This window comes from Bactrocera latifrons, unplaced genomic scaffold (genome assembly GCF_001853355.1).
Source record: "Bactrocera latifrons isolate USDA-ARS-PBARC rearing strain unplaced genomic scaffold, ASM185335v1 scaffold_114, whole genome shotgun sequence".
Lineage (NCBI taxonomy): Eukaryota > Metazoa > Arthropoda > Insecta > Diptera > Tephritidae > Bactrocera > Bactrocera latifrons.
In genome coordinates, this window is record NW_017534564.1 from 815631 (window position 1) to 834546 (window position 18916).

The window sequence follows — 18916 nt, forward strand, 5'->3', positions numbered from 1 at the left end:
CAAATTACGCAAACATAAAAGCGACAAAAGATCAGACTTCATAAACTGGGGACAATTGCGACGAAATGAATGATAATTTTGAATGTAAACATAATACACTTGTACTGTACTCCAGTTCTATATTTATTCTCTCGATACTGCAACCTTACATTGTGGGAAAGAAAACAAAGAAACAAATTTTAAATAATTACCATTCAAACTAATTTTCTTAAACTCGATCTTCAACGCTCAGTAATTTTTTAGCAAATTTATTTCAATATAAACTCTGAATATTGTCTTTATTTCTTAATTTAAAATGAATAAACAAACAAAAACAAAATATTTAATAAAAAACACATTTTAGTAAATAGTTATAATCGTTAATAATTAAATACTTTTGAGTATGAAAATTGGAAAGCAGTGGTTGGCATAAGGCAAATAGACACAAAAAAAAAAAAAAACTAGCAATAAAATGTAATAAATAAATGAAAATAAATCATAAACTGCTGCCACTACACTTCCCTTTGTGATCTATTTCTAAATACTTGAAATGTGTCCGCATATCGGCTCGGGACATTTTTGTGAAATTTTTGCCAAATTAGCGTTAAACTTTGTGATAAATATCGCAGAAAAATGGCCAGTGTAAATCGAAACATTTGCAGAAAACACGAATGTCCAACTGTTACTGAAGAGGATTAATGCAAAACAAACAATATATTATCCAATTTGAACTTTAAGAAGAAAAAAGTCGAAATAAAGCGAAATAACAGCTGCCGCAACGAATCTATTGTTTTATTATTCCTTGAACATGTTTTCATTAAGTGGTGTGCTGATACTAGCGAAGAAATAAGCGCGTAGAGAGTATTGTGCTTGTCGCCAGATGTATTTTTGACGAGAGAAAGGTTTTCATAAATATCCGTCAGCTACTTGAAGCGAGCTTACTGCAAACTTTAACTCAATCTTTATCGAAAACATATACTTATTTCATTATTAAATTATATTTTAGTAGCGGAGTGATATCCAATATCAATATAACTTAAATATTTCTTATGACAAACTGCACAATTTATTTTTATCCAAACAGTATAAACATTCGCTTATAAATAAAAATTTACATTCTGCAACAGTCAATAAACAACAAATGAATACAAAACAACAAATTTGTACTGCCGACGTATCGCCAGAACTACATACGCTCAAATTGAAATCATTCGCGCTCACTCACTGTCTATTACTTTTGATTTCTTCATACGCCTTTTTCCACAACTTTTCATATTGCTTCGGCAGTTTGCTGTGCACCAGTTCTGCGTATTCCTTCAAAGCAGCGTCCGAGATTTCCGCATAGTAAGGAAGCGCCTCCAAACGCTTCAACCACTCCGCCAACTTCGGCCACTTGTTACTATCGATGGCGACAAATGTGACACTTAAGACGCTGACCGTCGAAACGATGCTGAAATCGGCGATGGTCAAATGTTCACCAGCCATATAGGTGCTTTTGGTGAGAAATGTTTCCAGCAAAGTGTAGGCATTTCGTATTTGCTCGAACTTCTCTCTTGGTATATCGGTGATATTCTGTTGGAAGAGTGGACCGGTGATTTGCTTCATACAAGTGGCAAACAATGTGGCTGCTTCGTAGTATAAACGATGATCCACCACGGCGCGCGCATAGAAATCTGCTGGATAAAGTGTGTCATCCTTCCCGTACTTACGTACCAGATAACCGGCAATGGCATGTGAGTCCACAAGTATGTGTGCACCATCCTCAAGCGTGGGTACTGTGTGCTGGGGATTCTTTTCTACAAATTCCGGCTGCATTTGTTCTTTGGCCCAGATGTTCACCTCACGAAATTCAAAGTCTAAATCGAGTGCTTTAAGCGTGAGCAAGACGGTACGTGTCGGTGCGCTCTTTTTGGTGCCATATAAGATCAATTTCGATGCCATTGCTTTCATTCGTTTATATTTAATACCACTGTAAAGTCCTAACGAAGACAAAATACGCGTAAGTCTGTTTCCTCTGCTGGCTGCTTGAGTACACCCACTGCTCCTAAGCGTTATTCCAGCATTAACTGACTGAATAATCACGTACACTCATTTATATATGTACATTGTTTCCAATCACTCTTCCAGAGCAATTGATTCTCCGTTGCGATAAAAGCTTTGGGCATATACTGCAGATAAGATATTAATGACGTAAGAAACTTGCTTTATTGACCACACATTCAAACATACATTGTTCGTTAATTTATTTTAAGAGGGTAAAAAAAAAAATAAACAAAAGGCAGCAGTTCTGATTACATTCAAATTATGTTATTTTTAAATTGAGGCGACTACAGTGGCCACAACGACTGATCGTCACCTTTGCGCGCGTCACTTAATGCTTAATTAATTTTAATTAGAGAAAAGCTCTAATTTTGACGTCATTTTGCGGACGCATTAACAGTTAACCTTTATTTATCTGTATAAACATACATATGTATTTGGTATGTCCAGTTATGTGTCTTGGAAATGTAAAAATACTCTTTATTGCACAGAATTTGTTTAGTTGCATGGAGGGCAAAATACAACAACAACTGATTTCAAAAGCTTGGTTTCGAAACATTAGTGTGCGTATGGTTTTTCTAATATGGAAAGTAGGCTGTTTTACTAAGTGTGCGTCATAAAATTGTACAGTTCACTTTGTCTGCAATCGTAAGACTTCAAACAGATTATTCACTTCCCAAGTATTTGTGACTGAACTCAGACTCTTCATTAAATTAGCGTATAAATCGCGGAAATGTGACAGTAGAATTCAAATAAACAGTATAAAGCACTGTTATTCTAGTTTTCCTTTACAGTAATCCATCCTTGGCATTAGACAAAAAAGAACCTTGAATACGTATTTTACTTTGAACTTGAAGCTACTCATCGGAATATAACGGGTACTTCATTAGGGACGCTACAAAAGTAGACCGATTGGGGGAGCAAAGAAGACCCAAATCAGTCTCTCACATGTCGTTATCAAGCGTTGGGCATCTCTGTGACGTCGTTTTGGTGAATTTGGCGAAAAGATCTTGACCTACATTCTTACAAGATCAAATTGACGCAAGAACTGAAGCCATTTAACCACCAGAATCGTCGTATGTTCGTAAATTGGGCTGAATATAAACTTCAAAATTGGCGAAGAATCATCTTCAGCGATGAGGCTCATTTCTGGCTGAATGGTTTCGTCAATAAGCAAAATATACGTTATAGGTCAGGCGGAAATCCACACGTACTCCATGAGTCACCATTACGCCCCGAAAAAATTACGGTTTAGTGCGATTTATGGGCGGGCGGCGTTATTGGGTCAAACTTCTTCCGCGATGATCAAGGCCAGAACTTTACTTTGGATGGGAATCGCTATCGCTCAATAATAACCAAATATTTTTGGCCCGAATTGGATGGTATGTCACAATCGATTTATTGAAAACCAAGTTTGGTGAACCGTGTTATATCACAAAATGGCCCAGTCAAATGGTCGCGTCGGTCGCGCGATTTTACGCCCTTAGACTATTTCCTGTGGGGCTACGTCAAGTCTATGGTCTATGCCAACAAGCTAGCGACGATTGAACTTTACCATGAACGATATCGTTGCTGGGGACATTGGGACTTTATAAATTTTGAAGCTCAAACAAATCTTACACTCAAAATAACCTAAAGACTTTAACTTGGCTATAATTATAGATAAGAAGAGATTTACTCCTGATATAACATTCATACATTTCAGCTGAGAAGCACAGAGGATATAAAAAGCTCAATCATCTTCAAAAATGCCCATTTAAAGTATTGCCTAGACAGTGCTAATGGCTCAAGAGGTGTCAATGCGCGGTGTTTTGCTGTCTGAAAAGCACTAAAAAGATGGAATAGGTTCTATGTCCATTCTCGTATGTATACCTGAGGAAATTTATAATTTATCCATTTGAATACAACTAGCGCAACTGATTCAAAAGAGTGGTATGCTTAGAACTGTTAGATCAGATAAATCGAATTGCACTTTGAAAGAAGTTAACATTCTTATATCACTAACAACAAATTTTCATTTATTAGACCGGGAAATATATCTGTTTATATCCGTCCAAAAACTGCCATTAGAAGGCGAAGTATTTTAAGGATTATAAAAATTGTATCGTCAGCTTTTGAGATATCTGAATGAAATTTAATGCATAGGTGCATATCGACATTCTATTGATCATTTATCAGAATCGGCCAGATCGGACAACTAAACCACATATCTCCTATACTCCACCTTAAAAATCACTGGCTGGAAACCCAAAGTCTCTCGGCCAAAGTTTTTTAGAATGATCCGTAAAAAATCTCCCGCATATTTTACAAAAAGAATCGACAAGTTCTATAATATACGCATCCAATATTAAGCAAGCTAAGGTCAAAACTTTCGGAAAATAATAACTATTAACATAATCTTTGGAATGTTTGACGACTATTGGTAAACACTGTACATTTATCATAATTCCATAATCAATTGTGGAAATCATGTGAGTGGATGTCTGTATTTCTATTTATGTCATTCCTCTATTCCATGGCAAAATATCCGTTAGTTAACTGACATTTAATAGAAAGTAATCAAAAACAAACGAAATTTAATTGATTCAATTGAGAAAACAGGTGAAAAATGTCAGGTATTATTCTATATGGCAACGACATCAGTCCGCCTGTCCGGGCATGTTTGCTAACGCTGAAAGCACTAAAACTGAAATTTGAATACAAACATGTAGATATTTTGGCGGGTGAACAATTGACCGATGACTTCATCAAAAACAATCCACAACACACTGTGCCCACATTGAATGATAACGGCGTCTGGCTGTGGGACTCGCACGCGATCTGTGCTTATCTTGTCGACAAGTATGCTAAAGATGATTCACTATATCCGCGAGATTTGATCTTGCGCGCCCGCGTCCATCAGCGACTCTACTTCGATGCCAGCATACTCTACATGTCATTGCGCTGTATCACGCGACCGATGTTCAAGAACAACGTATCCATCGTGCCACGTGAAAAGACACAGGGAATTATCGAGGGTTATACATTGCTTGAGAAGTTCCTGACAAGCGCTCCTTATTTAGTTAGCGATTGTCTGACCATAGCGGATTTTTGTTGTGTTGCCACGGCAACGTCGCTGGGAGGTGTGATCGAATTGGATGCTACAAAATATCCCAAAGTGAGCGCTTGGATAGAGCGCTTGAAGAAATTGCCATACTACGAGGAAGCAAACGGTTGGGGATGCAAGAGGTATATAGACATACTTAAGACACGTCTCACTGCAATTGTCTCCTGAATAAATAACCATTTTATTTACTTAGCTGTAATATTGAAATAAATGGCGCATATTAGTGTGAAAAGTTCCTAATTTTTGTGTTAAGCAGACAGAAAAGGCTTATTTTATTTAAATTATTGGCATTGTACTTTTTATACCCTGTATAGCTTTTAATAAGTTTGCCACGAAGTAGGAAACTTAGGAGATCCCATAATGTATGTTGTATATAGAAATGAACAGCGTAACGAGTTGACTCAATTTGGCTATGTCCATTTGTCTACATGTGCGAACTATTTCTTAAGTCTTCTTCTGCGCACCTGGATAGTCAGGAGAAACATTTTCGCGTGTCGTGTTTCTGTGAGTAGTGCAAGCTGAAAATGCAGCATTCGTTAGAGCAGAGGTACGCGATTGAATTTTGAACCTCGATAAATCTGCGGCAGAGACGTTTGATATGATCAAGCAGGCTTACCCAGGTGTAGCAATGCTTTAGCAAGAAGTGGTGTGTTTCGGCCTGGTGCCAGCCTTTTTGGAGGGCCAGGAAGAGGTCGCTGATGAAGGCCGGAGGAATGAGCAAAATCAAAGTGAAAACGATGCTCATTGTCATTTTTGACATCAAAGCCATCATTCACCATGAATTTGTTCCTCCTGGACAAACCGTCAACGCCAAGTTCAACATGGGAGTATTTAAGAAACTCAAACGAAGACAAGACATTGCAGCCGATTGGAAATTGCACCACGTCAACGGCTACCTAACCAAGGCCGGCATCCCCACGCTTCCGCTGCCGCCCTACATTCCAAATGTGGCTCCACCGAACTTTTTTTTCCTTGCCTGAAAAGGCCGATGAAAGGCCAGCATTTTTAGGCAACAGAAGGGATCCAAGCAGCATGCACCTCAGCTCTCAAGGCTATTTGGGAGAATGTTTTCTGTGAAGCTTTCAATGCTTGAAAATCGCGCTGGCAGTGCTGCATCGACGCAAAAGGAGCCTACCTAACCCAACGATTTTCGAACTTTCAGGTGACTTTATACCGCATCTCAACGAAAATGAGGGAACGTACTTTACTGATAACAGTGTATCTTTGTGTCTAAAATGGATAAAATTGGGCGAAAACTTAATCTAGCTCTCATATAACATCCGGTGAGGTACCTTAGTGAATATCGGGGAGCATTTTATTAGTATGTGTCATATTAATAGCATGTAGTATTGACAAAAATAGATAAAATCGGGTACTATCCCCAACTACATACATATCTATAATGATTTTAAGTGTTTCTAACAAACCTTCTTTCGAATATATGGTTGTATAAGTTATATGTGACCTGGTCTACGGAAAGGGGTTAGGTGTCAAAAAATCAATTTTCACTTTTTAGTTTGATTCGGATGGAAGATGAGATGCTTTTTCACGTGATAGAAAACTAGTTTTCGCACGTTAGCTCCCTTTTCGTAGACCAGGTCACATATATGTATAGTATATGTTTAAATTGGATTCCGATCCTCTCGTTGACGTTTTATACCCGAAGATATTTCTCCAGCTTTCACAATTGCAAGTTGCAAGGGTATAAAATAATCGATTGCACACAAACTTAACCCTTCCTTACTTAAATAATGACTTTTAATGAATTTTTCTAACAAACCTTATGCCGAATTAGTCATCAGTGATTGGATTTTGATCTTCTAGTTGACGCTTTGCACCGGCTTCTCTGTATGTTAAATCGTTTTTAGATTTATTAAGAATGTAATATACTTCTATGTATGTATGCATATAGTTCCATGGACTATTTGCTTTCACAATAAACTCACTTTATGTAAAACTTAAACAATTACTTTAGTTTGAACCGATTTGTTTGCTTGTAAACACTTTATCATTCCGGTTGCTTGTATTTAATGCACAAAGATAAGATACATACATATATGTATGTGTAATGTTAAGTGTATCATCAAATTGGCAAATGTGCTTTATCATCATTACACGCACATTAAACACATATGTACATATGTACGCATAAATTTCTCTACAAATAGCGCAAATATATAAAAAAGATTTTAGTCGAAATTTAGGGCTTGTAGTGACTACTCGTAGAAGTAAATAAAGTTCCGAAATGAGTGAAAAACTCGTTCTCTACGGCCTCGAAAGAAGTCCGCCGGTACGCGCCGTTTTACTCACACTAAATGCTTTGAATTTGGAATTCGAACTAAAAGAGGTGGATACATTTAAAGGTGAACAATATTCTGAGGAGCAGTTGAAAAAGAATCCAGCGCATACAATTCCAGTACTCGAAGTTGATGGCAAATATATAGCCGATTCTCACGCCATTATTGCCTTTTTGGCTAGCAAATATGGCAAAGACGATTCGCTCTATCCAAAGGATCTGTATCAACGCGCCATTGTCGATCAACGTTTGCACTATGAGAATGGTGTTATCTTTAACGAAACATTGAAACAACGTTTGCGTCCATTACTTACAAGCGAACTGCCACAAGCGGCGGTTGATGAAGCATTTAAAGCCATTTGCGATGTATACACTGTGCTGGAGGCTTATCTCAATCAAAATAAATATATGGCTGCTGATCATTTAACAATAGCCGACCTAAGTCTCCTAACAACGGTTGCTGTTATGGATTTAATTGTGCCAGTCGTGGCGGACAAGTGGCCAAAGTTGACAGCGTGGTTGGAGAATATGAAGCAGTTGCCATATTATGAGAAAGCAAACGGCAAAGCGTTGAAGGCAAGCGAGGAAGTAATTAAATCGGCAGTGGCAAAGTATAAGATATAAGAAACAGTATAATATAGTGAAATCTCCCATAATCGGACATTGGCGGGACCAACCTTTCTATCCGGTAGAGGGATTATCCTTAATAAATATCAAGAAATACTGGAAATGTTGGGACTGCCCAAGGTGCACGGTTAATGGAGATATGCTCTTAATAGAACCTTATAGATTATAGATTTAACCTTACTTATAAATGAACAAATGTATATTGTTAAGGAAATCTTCTTTTATATGACAAATAAAAACATTTTGTGAGTCCGTTTTATGACTTTTAAATTTGACTTTAATCAACTTGTTTTTTTCCGGAACAACAGAAATGAAAATAATTTGTGTTTCAAAAGAAAACATTATATTCTCCGACCTGACTTTTGCTTGAATCCTTTGAATTTTTATACCCTGTATATGGTATGTTGAGTCTGACACGAGTTTTATACAGAGCATCCAAAGAAAACGTCCGAGAATATACATATGTATGTATAAAGAAATGGCCAGCATGTAGAAGAAAATAATAGGGCTGAGTCGATTTAAAAAAATGTATTGAACAAATCGTTACAATTCTTTAAAAACTTTCATAATGGGCTCCTTCTGCGTTGATGCAGTGCTACTTCCAAGCATTGAAGGCGTCATGGAAGGGATTCTCCGAAATAGCCTTGACAGCCGAGGTGCATGCTGTTTAGATCTCCTCTGTCATCTCAAAATGCTTGCCTTTCATCGGACTTTTCAGCAAGGAAGCAAAAAAATGTCCGGGGAGCACATCTAGGTTGTAGTCAAGTGATTTTATAAATCTAAAATGAAACTCGGAGTAGAGCAAACCACATACTTTTACATGTTTACTATGGCTCTGCTGTGGCTTCCGACAAAGTGAGAGCGGTAGTGTTAGCATAGCAATGGTTATATAAATTTTGCTGCTACGGAGTAGAAAACCCCGAATGAGAATCGTTTTCACTTTGAATTTGCTCATTCATCAGCGACCTCTTCCCAGACAGGCCGAAACACATCACTTTTTGCTAAAGCAACATCTGCCTGATCATATCAAACGTCTCTGTCGCAGATTCACCGTGCTTCATATAGAATTTAATCTCATATCTTTGCTCTAACGAACGCTGAGTTTTCGGCTTTCACCACTCACAGAAACACGTCGTGCGAAGATGTTTGTCCTGAATCACCTGGTGCTCGGAGAAAACTGACCAGTCGCTCGTTCGTTACCTAAGAACGGAGAAAGAAAATCAGTCCTATTACTTTCCGGACAACCCTGTAGCTTCGATGCAACTGAAATTAAAGAGTTTCCCCATTATTCTCTTGCAACATGATGCTACAGGTTGTAATAGTTTTGTTCGCCTAACGCTTGTACGTATCACCTAAAACTAAGTGAGATAGATAAGATTATAAATGATCAGGTTAACTAAACGAGTTGAAATCCAGGTGACTGTCTGCCTGTCCGTGCGAGGTGCTTATCTCCTTAAACTTCACAAATTCCAGTAATGGCTTGCTTGGCATTCTTCCCTTTTTTATACAAAAATTTCATTTTCACTAATTTTTGAACAGAAAATGAAGCTTAGAATCTCACCTGTCCAACACTATATGCTATGTCGCAATGTGAATGGTAGCACTGGAGATATACGATTGCACCGTCATCTAAACAAAACAAAAGACTATTTCGACTAGCCAATATTTTGCGAGTTGCAAGAGTACAAAATGAACTATTGCACCCGAACTTAACCCTTCCTTACTTGTATAATGACTTTAATTGGATTGGACTTTAATTGGTGATTGGATTTTGATCTTCTAGTTGACGTTTTGCACCGGCTTCTCCGTATGTGCTTTATCATTTGCGATGTATACACTGTGCTGGAGACTTATCTTAATCAATATAAATATAATTATCTTAATCATTTAACCATAGCTGACCTAAGTCTCGCATCAACGTTTACTCTTATGAATTTAGTTGCGCCAGTGGTGGCGGACAAGTGGCCAAAGTTGACAGCGTGGTTGCAGAACATGAAGCAGATGCCATATTATGAGAAAGCAAAAGCCAAAGGTTTGAAAGCACTCGAGGAAACATTTAAACTGGCATCGGCAAAACTCAAGGCATATGAAATGATGATAATATAGTGAAATCTCCAATAAGCGTACACTGGTGGAAGCAGTCTTTCTGTCCGTTTAAGAGATTGTCCTTAATAAATATCAAAAAAAATTTGAAAATGTTGAGATAGCAACTTAAAATTAGCAAACGTCATTTTTCTTTCAAGATATTACTCACTCGGAACCGTCAATAACTACTGTAGCACATACATGCATAGCTGCCATACAAACTACTCGATCAAAATCAAGTCCCTTGTATGGTAAACTGTTATTTTATCCAATTCAAGTCTACTAAGAAATTTTTTGATAGGTATATTATATAGCTGTTATACAAACTTCTTCTTCTTTTCTGGCGTAGACCCTGCTTACGTAACTCGTTGTTAACTCGGCTAACAACAGCGCGCCAGTCGCTACGTGACGCCAATTGGAAATTCCAAGCGAAGCCAGGTCCTTCTCCACCTGATTTTTTCAACGGAGTGGAGGTCTTCTTCCTTAATTCCTTCCTCTGCTTCCCCCGGGGGGTATTGCGGCGAATACTTTCAGAGCTGGAGTGTTTTCGTCCATATATACGACATGACCTAGCCAACACAGCCGTTGTCGCTTAATTGACTGAACTCAGTCAATGTGGTCGTATATCTCATACAGCTCGTCATTCCATCGAATGCGATATTCGTCGTGGCCAACGCGCAAAGGACCATAAATCTTTAAGGTTTAATTATTTCACCATACCTTATGTAACTGCTTATGAACGTACATATATTTAAATGTACTTACTGTAATTGTGAAACTAATATATATGTAGATAAAGTGCATACTTTTATATTCATTCATTTATTATATGTATATATATTTAAAAGTAAACAATTTTCAATAAATACATACATACATGAATACAACTTACTTACATACATAAATTTTGGCATCACATAACACGGTCAGCAATGCTATAGCAGTTTTTGAAGTACAAATATAAATTGGTTTATGTTTAACAATTGAAATATAAATATTTCGATAATTTACTATATAGTCGTTTTCGTTTGCGAAATTCAACAACAATAAAAGTGCATGATTACTTTTTGCTGTTCGCTTTTATTTCTTGGTAAACTATTTATTTCAATATAATTAATAATTTATATTGAGCAAAGGTGTATGTACCTCGTTTTCCATACATAAGGTTATATCAATAAAAAGGCTTATTAGAGGATTCTGGGTATTTAATTGTGTATAATAAAGGTCCTAATTTACTTCAATAATATATTTGTTTTCAATTCTAATACACAACATGACAATACATTTGAGACAAATACATGTACACGTGTACATATGGCTTTAACTAGTACATATGAATATATACGCGTATATGTACGACACACACACACATATGTACAATATATTACCAACATGAATATGTATGTAAGTGCGTGAACAATCTAATATGCTTTAATATACCTTTTTATTTTACGGAAGTTGGTTGTATTCTTGTGCGTTGCTTCTTTTTCACTCATCGCAATATTTTCTTTTTGCTATACTGCACCCCCGACCCATGACATACGCGCTTCCGCGGGAATCGTTGATCTTTTTTATGAGTGAGTATGATTAGGTGAATCTTTGAGAACTATGCCGTAAGCTAACCTCTCAATTCAGATGGTTGGCGGACTCACAATTGACCATATTTAAATCAAGAAAGGTAAACGGTATAGCGGTGTATATGAAATGGATGATTGCGAAAGGAACTACGCGGTCACATAATATTCACGTTGGCGTTTTTGACATTTTTCACGTGCAATATAACACAACGCAATGGTTATGAGAATTGCAATTGTTACCCCCATTCCTATGCTAACCCACATTATCTCCTCGTTGATGCCCACGTACGAGCGCCCTTGAAATAAATTCAAATTAAATGCAATTTTTAGTAAGAAAATATTTATGGAATTGACATATAATAAGAATATATCACTTACCGTTGTAATAATGATTGGAATAGCCAGCTTTCCCGGCAACCCTGCCTGCTGGCATTTTGATGGTAATATATAAGAGCAAAACTTTTTTAAATACAATTAAATTCTATTGTCCAAAGGACTTGAGTAAACTTGTGTAAGGTATTTTTTAGGTACTATAAATGCTTTTTCAATGGAGATAAGTTACTGCAATATATAAATTTCCAGGCGTAGAATGGAGAATCACCAATTTAAGGATCATACAATGTAATTGCCATGGCGTTTATGCTAAAAAGAAAGGAAATTTTGTCATTGATAACTGCACACAGAATAATTCATTTTTTATGATAAAATAATACATAATACAGAGTAGATATTGTAGTAATAATCATTCATTCAATCATTCTTACATATTAGAAATCTAATTCAATTTGCATATTTTCAGACTAGGATTATTTAAATTTGATTTTGAACTTTCATGCATGAGATTATTTACTTTTAAATTCAATTACTACAACTAAAACGCTCGCTAAAAAACGATTAACGTCGATTACAACTATGACATTGATAACGCAATGCCTTCCATCGCTATCTAATTCACAGCTGATTTTATTTTCCTTCCCATTGGTGACTGCTATCACACCATTTGTCGTATTTTTAGTGATAAATATTAGTTTTATTTTTATTGGTTTCTTTTATTTTATATAAAAATTGTGTAAAAATTGCATTTATTTTTAGTGTATAAATGAAAGTTAGCAAATAGATTAATTCCTTAAGTGCAAATGAAAATGTGCGATGGATCGGAGGAATGCTGCAGTGAGTAATGCGAACGTTTACCTGCTTTTATTTGCTGGTTAACTAAATTATATTTATATCGGAGTTCAAATTAGTGAAGTGTGAAAGTTTTTGTTTATATATTTGAATATGTATTGAAATAACCATTGATTGGTTGATGTTTAATGCTTATTATAATTTTATTTGTTTGCGTTTTAGCGGCTTATTTGCATGAAAGCAGACATATTTGTACATACGAAGAGAACCCAACTCGCGAATGACAATTGTTTCGTTCGTGAACAAGCGGGAAGTGATAAAAGATTGCACAAACCATAAATCATTAAATATTTTCCCGCGTATTCGTAAATATCACTTATTCGCTGATATATGTTATAAATATGAATTAGTTTTGTTCACATATTATTTTTTTATTTGCTGATATAATCCGAGGACTGAACATTACAGCCTACTATAAAATAAAACAACTTTTTTTAACTGGAGACAAATACCTCCTTTTTAATAACCAAAAATCAATTTAAAGTTAGGTAAATATCCTTATTAGCTTTCGACATCTTAATTCACCGAAGAGCACGTTCGATTCAATACAATAATTCAAAGTTAACTTTTTTAATATACATACATACATATTTACTTATTGTTAGTGATGGCTGCATGCTTATAATGCAATTCCTAATTTAGTGATAAGGTTAAGCTTTCTATTGGACATACGTATATATGCAAAGTTTCACATATAATATATAATTTTATACATGTTAATGCATTATATCAATCAAACAATGAAATCTTAAATTATAGTTGCACTTCCTAAGCAAAGAAAAAAATGTATCCAAAGCTTCCGATAAACAATGAATTATGAATATTAAACCATAAGTTTTCGCCGTATTGCAATATTTGCATTGCTTAAAAAGCATTGGAACTATTAAGAGGTTTATTAGGTGTGCGCTATCATTTCAATATTTTCAAACCATTATGCAATATTTTACCATTGAAGACAAACTGGAAGCGGAAGCGATACACTCCAACGAACAGCTACTATCCTTCGAATTGCGAAGTAAAGACATACAATGGGCGAGCTATGTAACTCCGTTGGCGGCTCGCATTTCGCCAATATATCTACAAAGACAATATCAATTGATGAGTAATTACAGAGAACCTATTGGAAACCATAATAGACGCGAAGTTCTAGTCTGTCACGATATGATGGGAAACTATATGGAAGATCGGTATATAGCATATACTTTGAAATAAAAATTTATTTATAGTTTCTATTCTGCAGGCATTACCACTCATCTAAGAAGTATGATGACTACCGTTTTTACCACTGGTCCGGAATCGACTACTTCTGTTACTTTAGTCATAATTATATCACAATACCGCCTTGTGGTTGGTTAAATGCCGCGCACAAACATGGTGTACGAGTTTTGGGTAAGTATTGGAACATATAATGCGTGAAATATTAAACTTTACATTCAAAATATTTATGTTAATTAAAAGAGCAGTTAAACTTAAAAAAAATTTTTTTTTGCTATTGCAGGCACATTTATTACCGAAAGTGGGCACTCCAAATTGTTAAATGAAGTGTTGCAGTCAAAGGACATGGTAGATAAGATTGTCGAAGCTATGGTGAAGTTGTGTAAGCATTATTGCTTCGAAGGCTGGTTGGTTAATGTCGAATGCAAAGTTAAATTAGAAGATATGGAAAACCTTTAGTGAGTATGAAAACCAATAACATTTCCAATGGGATATCAAAACCAGATTAATTTCAGCTACCTCGTAGAACGCTTACGCTCAACTGTGGAAAGTGAAGTGGAATGCGGTGTGGTGTTCTGGTATGACAGCATCATTGATACCGGTGACCTGAGATGGCAAAATGAAATTAATGCAAAAAATGTGCGTTTTTTTCGTGCTGCGCATGGCATGCTAATCAATTATACATGGAATGATAGAAGTCTAGAGATGACAACGGAAATTTGTGAGCGCTCACAAGCTCAATGTCAGCGTGCCTTTTTTGGCATCGATGTCTTTGGACGTGGTCAAGTTGCCAAGTTTCAGTGTAAACAAACCTTGGCTCGCATTGTGAATCAACGATTTTCAACGGGCTTCTTTGCACCAGCGTGGACATATGAAACACTACAAATGTTCGGGTACAATATAAAACAACCGTTGGGAGATGACAGCGTAAATGATGCTTTCTTGCGCCGCAATGAGAAATTTTGGTGCTCTTTATGGGAACATCTGGCTACACATCCCTACCATACATTACCATTTTATTCCGATTTTTGTTTGGGTTCTGGAAAAAGCACATACGTAAATGGTCGCCCAAGGAGTAGTGTGAGCGGCAGTGGTGGTGGTGATGGCGAACAATTTTTTAATTTATCACGCTGTTCGCTACAGCCATCAGTTCCGCTATATCAGCTCGCTGAGCGCTTCTATTCCGACGCTTTTAATGGCGGCTCGTGCCTCCGTATATTACAGTATAATAATAGCTTCCGTGTGTTTGTCACCGACTTTAAGCTGCAAAGTGGTGGACTTGTTTTTGCATACGCTTATAAGCTACAACCAAGTGATGGCGAATTTGACTGCATTTTGCGTTTTTGTACTAGAAATAATGCACGTGATTGTTATCTTTTTATGGGTGATTATTACGATACAACGAATTTGCAAAAAGGACGCTGCTACGTTTCTCCATTAAAGCCGAAATATTATAATCTATTGCATAGTAATAAGTTAGATACACCAAAAATACCCAAGGAAATTTCGCTGCCTGAAAATATGGCAAATGGGTGGCGCGTACGTTATTATGTGGTGGCTTTTGATGGCGCCATTCAAGTCAAGGATATTGGCGTACTGTATCGTCGAAGTGCAGAAGCAACAGACACTGCCTACTTGGGTGCCGTCTACCTGAATGAGTGTGATGTGAATACGCTTGACTTCCCACAAGATAGCAATATTGCATTAATACAAATTTATGGAGAGGATTTGCTTAATTAACTTTTGAAGATAAGGTCCAACGTTAGTCAAAAGTCAGTAAAATGTTACTCTTTTGGCTTTTGATTAGTATTCTTTCCAAATATATATACACATTTATATGATTATGTAAACAAATTTTATACAGTTTTTTTTTACAATTTTAACTATTAAAGCTTAAACGAAAATGAATTTTGGCTCCACTATAACTTCTTTGGGGCAAAAAAATGATGCTTATAGCAAAATCTTGCATCCGCATTTTACCTTTAACATTTGTTGTAATTAATATTAAAGTGGTAATTTTGTGATTCTCTTTCCAATAATTGATTTTTGAGTTAAAAAGACCTAGACCAAATGTACATATGTATATGTTTACAAGTACAATTCCTATAGCATTGAAATGTATAAAAATATCTTTAACTTGAATTTGATTGATTGTTGTTGTTGTAAAGGGTACCTAATTCCCGTTATAATGATAAGGATTAGATAAGTTGCCGTCATCGTCATCCTACGGTAGGCCCAGAAAACATGCTGTTTCGACGGGGTCGGATCACAAGAGAAGTATGAGTAGGGTTAGCAGGGCATGCAAAGAGGTGACCAGTGTCATGCGGAAGCTGGACATATATTAGATATGTCAGGGTCTACTCTGGATAAGTAGAAGTTTAACCTGCTACAGTATCCAGAACAAAGCTGCCTTGATCGGTCCGATTTGGGCAATAATTTGGCCAATTTTTGTGCAGATAAGTTTTCAAATAGAAAAGTTCTTAAAATCACTTGATTTTGATGGGTCAGTTTGTATGGAATTTTGTTTTAGTGGGCCAATATCGGTGAACTGCTCACATTGATCATGTACATATGTATATGTTTTATTGAGCTTCCGAAGTTTTCTTCTGGCTGTTACAAGCTTCGGGTAACTTAATATATCCTGTTCTTATAAAGAAACATCGAAATTAGTCACTATAAGAGTGTGAGCTCGTGCGACTTTTTCTCATGCCACCACCCCCTTCAATATGGAAAGGCCAAAAACGTTTCAATTTAACACTTTGTCCTCTTTCCTTTTCAATTACTCATTTGCCGGTTGTTGCCACACCCGTACATCAGTAAGAATTTGTAAAAAAGGATTTATCGACATAGTCTCTTACGAACATAGGAAAGAGGTTAGTCTGTGTATGTCAGCTTGTATTACCTCTGGGTGTATGTGTATGTGTGTATTACCTCTCAAAAACACAAGTTCTTAAGTTGACTTGTTGAGAATACGCCTTTGTTTTCCTTAATGCATAGCCGCGCACACTTTTCTGATTTTATGTGACAACATGCTCTTTGGATATAAAATGGGCTTATGGGTATCTAGTATATTGCTACACAAAACATCTATACATACATGTATGTATATAAAGTTTCATTACAAAGAAATCCACACTTATATATGTACAATACATACATATATAATCACCGCAACGAACGGATAGGGGTCGATTAAAATCCAGCCCTCCTATGGAAAACCTGTTCAAATGTTCAGATCGAACTACCATATCATATAGCTAACATACAAAGCGCCCAATCAAAACCAAGTTATGTTATGGAATCTTTCGTATTTGTGATTGTACCTTGAGTGCAATTGAAGATTACGTTTTTTCTTGCTTTTGCTATTATTCATGTCCTTTTCTAAAAAATTGAATCACGCTTTTCACGGAGGAGTTAAATCACTGTGTCAGAAGCTCAACGTAGCGACATACTAACTGAGCACATACCACAGCCACGCTTCAAAATGTTAGGGTAGAGGTATGGCAATGTTGATACTAATTTTATGAGCTGCTCATACTCTATGCACATATGTATGTATGTAGGTATGTAAATATTTATATGACTTCTTAACGAACCGAATCGATAGCACGCGCATCCACGGCTCCAACGGCTCTAAGAACAATTCACATACATACATACACACATATATTAGCAGCGGTGGATGTCAAGTACCAAACAAACAAAAGAGTTTGTTTGTTAACACTAAAGTTAGGTCAAATACACTTTGCGAATTGGCGATGCAGCAAATCACTTGGCAGTGATACTTGCACGAATGACTATTTAAGTACATACGTGTGTGTGTGCTAGTAGTTATGAGTACATGCAAGTACATACATACATGTATATAGTATGCTTGGAAATTTGTGGAAATAGGCCACCAACTTATTGTGCTCTGGCACATTTTATTAGATCATGAGCACATATCCACATTTATATTTACATATAGGCATATTATAAATATGTAGAGATACAGAAACACTTTAAATAAACTCTATCCATTTAATAGTTTCATGAGATAAACTCAATACGAAAAAGTCTAAAACATTTACAAACTTCTTTTATAAAATATACAGTTATTAGTTCAACTGCATCGGTTTTCAAACACAAATTCGAGTTCCACCTTAAAATCTGTATGTATGTATGTATGTATGTGCACATGTGAGATAGATGCATTTATTTATGAAATAACATACACTAATTGCACTCACTTTTTAATAAATATCCGCTGCGTTTGTTACGCTTTGAAAGTAGATTATTTTAAGATTATTTTACTATATTGAATATGTATATTTTACCCGTAATTATATTTGCTTTTTAGTGAGAATTTAACATTGGATTGTATTAACAACTAAGTACGAACTATTTTATGCGCTAGCCAAACAACGTACATAAATCATTCGCTTTATATGTACAGCATTTGAGACGAATTTGTCCCGCTTTTAGGCAGCCAAGCCCCAAAAAGCACTGAATGCCTTGCTTCGCGTGAGAGAGTACAACGAAAGCACATTATCCACTCCCATGGAGATAATAAACTCAACTGATGCTGTATTGCGGCATGCTGGTGGCACAAACTTTTCCATACAAATTCTCTGTTGTCGTTGATGCTGCTGCTGCTGGTGTTAACATTGTCGGGGTTGTTCGGCATTTATTTGGCTAAAGCGTTTTGTTTGGCCTGCAAAATCCCTACCTTCGCTTACAAGAAAATATTTTCCAACTTGAAAAATAATACTTTTAAAATGTGTATGTACATACATGTTCGGAATTCGTAGTGTTGCTTTAAAAAAT

At 36.2% G+C, this 18916-nt stretch overlaps 5 protein-coding genes across 9 annotated transcripts; 3 read left to right on the top strand and 2 right to left on the bottom strand.

The window, feature by feature from the left end:
* Positions 1 to 750: 750 nt before the first annotated feature.
* On the bottom strand, positions 751 to 2336 carry LOC108975908 (glutathione S-transferase 1). Its single transcript, XM_018944727.1, has one exon. It carries the CDS (start codon positions 1927 to 1929, stop codon positions 1201 to 1203), a length of 729 nt encoding a protein of 242 aa, XP_018800272.1. The 5' UTR covers positions 1930 to 2336; the 3' UTR covers positions 751 to 1200.
* Positions 2337 to 4542: 2206 nt separating this feature from the next.
* On the top strand, positions 4543 to 5380 carry LOC108975912 (glutathione S-transferase 1-like). The gene is made up of 2 exons (XM_018944743.1): positions 4543 to 4634; positions 4731 to 5380. Exons 1-2 carry the CDS (start codon positions 4628 to 4630, stop codon positions 5291 to 5293), a joined length of 570 nt encoding a protein of 189 aa, XP_018800288.1. The 5' UTR covers positions 4543 to 4627; the 3' UTR covers positions 5294 to 5380.
* A 1945-nt stretch (positions 5381 to 7325) lies between these two features.
* On the top strand, positions 7326 to 8300 carry LOC108975849 (glutathione S-transferase 1-like). Its single transcript, XM_018944617.1, has one exon. The coding sequence runs from the start codon at positions 7371 to 7373 to the stop codon at positions 8043 to 8045; it is 675 nt and encodes a 224-aa protein (XP_018800162.1). The 5' UTR covers positions 7326 to 7370; the 3' UTR covers positions 8046 to 8300.
* A 2749-nt stretch (positions 8301 to 11049) lies between these two features.
* Positions 11050 to 18916, bottom strand: LOC108975855. 4 transcript variants are annotated; one of them, XM_018944630.1, is made up of 4 exons: positions 18884 to 18916; positions 18340 to 18818; positions 12089 to 12352; positions 11050 to 12006 (listed from the first exon to the last, which is right to left on the bottom strand). In XM_018944630.1, the coding sequence occupies exons 3-4, from the start codon at positions 12141 to 12143 to the stop codon at positions 11858 to 11860; spliced, it is 204 nt and encodes a 67-aa protein (XP_018800175.1). In that variant the 5' UTR covers positions 12144 to 12352; positions 18340 to 18818; positions 18884 to 18916; the 3' UTR covers positions 11050 to 11857. The 4 variants fall into 4 exon arrangements, 3 of the variants coding, with proteins under 3 accessions (XP_018800175.1, XP_018800194.1, XP_018800185.1); XM_018944649.1 differs by lacking the exons at positions 18340 to 18818; positions 18884 to 18916 and adding an exon at positions 13348 to 13413; XM_018944640.1 differs by lacking the exons at positions 18340 to 18818; positions 18884 to 18916 and adding an exon at positions 12902 to 12985.
* On the top strand, positions 12678 to 15975 carry LOC108975838 (cytosolic endo-beta-N-acetylglucosaminidase). 2 transcript variants are annotated; one of them, XM_018944592.1, is made up of 5 exons: positions 12678 to 12880; positions 13851 to 14082; positions 14136 to 14284; positions 14394 to 14568; positions 14626 to 15975. In XM_018944592.1, the coding sequence occupies exons 1-5, from the start codon at positions 12847 to 12849 to the stop codon at positions 15848 to 15850; spliced, it is 1815 nt and encodes a 604-aa protein (XP_018800137.1). In that variant the 5' UTR covers positions 12678 to 12846; the 3' UTR covers positions 15851 to 15975. The 2 variants fall into 2 exon arrangements, with proteins under 2 accessions (XP_018800137.1, XP_018800146.1); XM_018944601.1 differs by lacking the exon at positions 12678 to 12880 and adding an exon at positions 13293 to 13383.

Excerpts from the sequence above, each read along its gene's own strand:
- LOC108975849 (XM_018944617.1), top strand. The coding sequence starts at position 7,371 with ATGAGTGAAAAACTCGTTCTCTACGGCCTCGAAAGAAGTCCGCCGGTA.
- LOC108975855 (XM_018944630.1), bottom strand. The coding sequence starts at position 12,143 with ATGCCAGCAGGCAGGGTTGCCGGGAAAGCTGGCTATTCCAATCATTAT. Across the intron at positions 12,007-12,088 it reads TTCCAATCATTATTACAACG|GGCGCTCGTACGTGGGCATC; the intron begins GTAAGTGATATA and ends ATTTATTTCAAG.
- LOC108975838 (XM_018944592.1), top strand. The coding sequence starts at position 12,847 with ATGAAAATGTGCGATGGATCGGAGGAATGCTGCA. Across the intron at positions 14,083-14,135 it reads GGAAACTATATGGAAGATCG|GCATTACCACTCATCTAAGA; the intron begins GTATATAGCATA and ends TCTATTCTGCAG. Across the intron at positions 14,569-14,625 it reads GAAGATATGGAAAACCTTTA|CTACCTCGTAGAACGCTTAC; the intron begins GTGAGTATGAAA and ends GATTAATTTCAG.
- LOC108975908 (XM_018944727.1), bottom strand. The coding sequence starts at position 1,929 with ATGAAAGCAATGGCATCGAAATTGATCTTATATGGCACCAAAAAGAGC.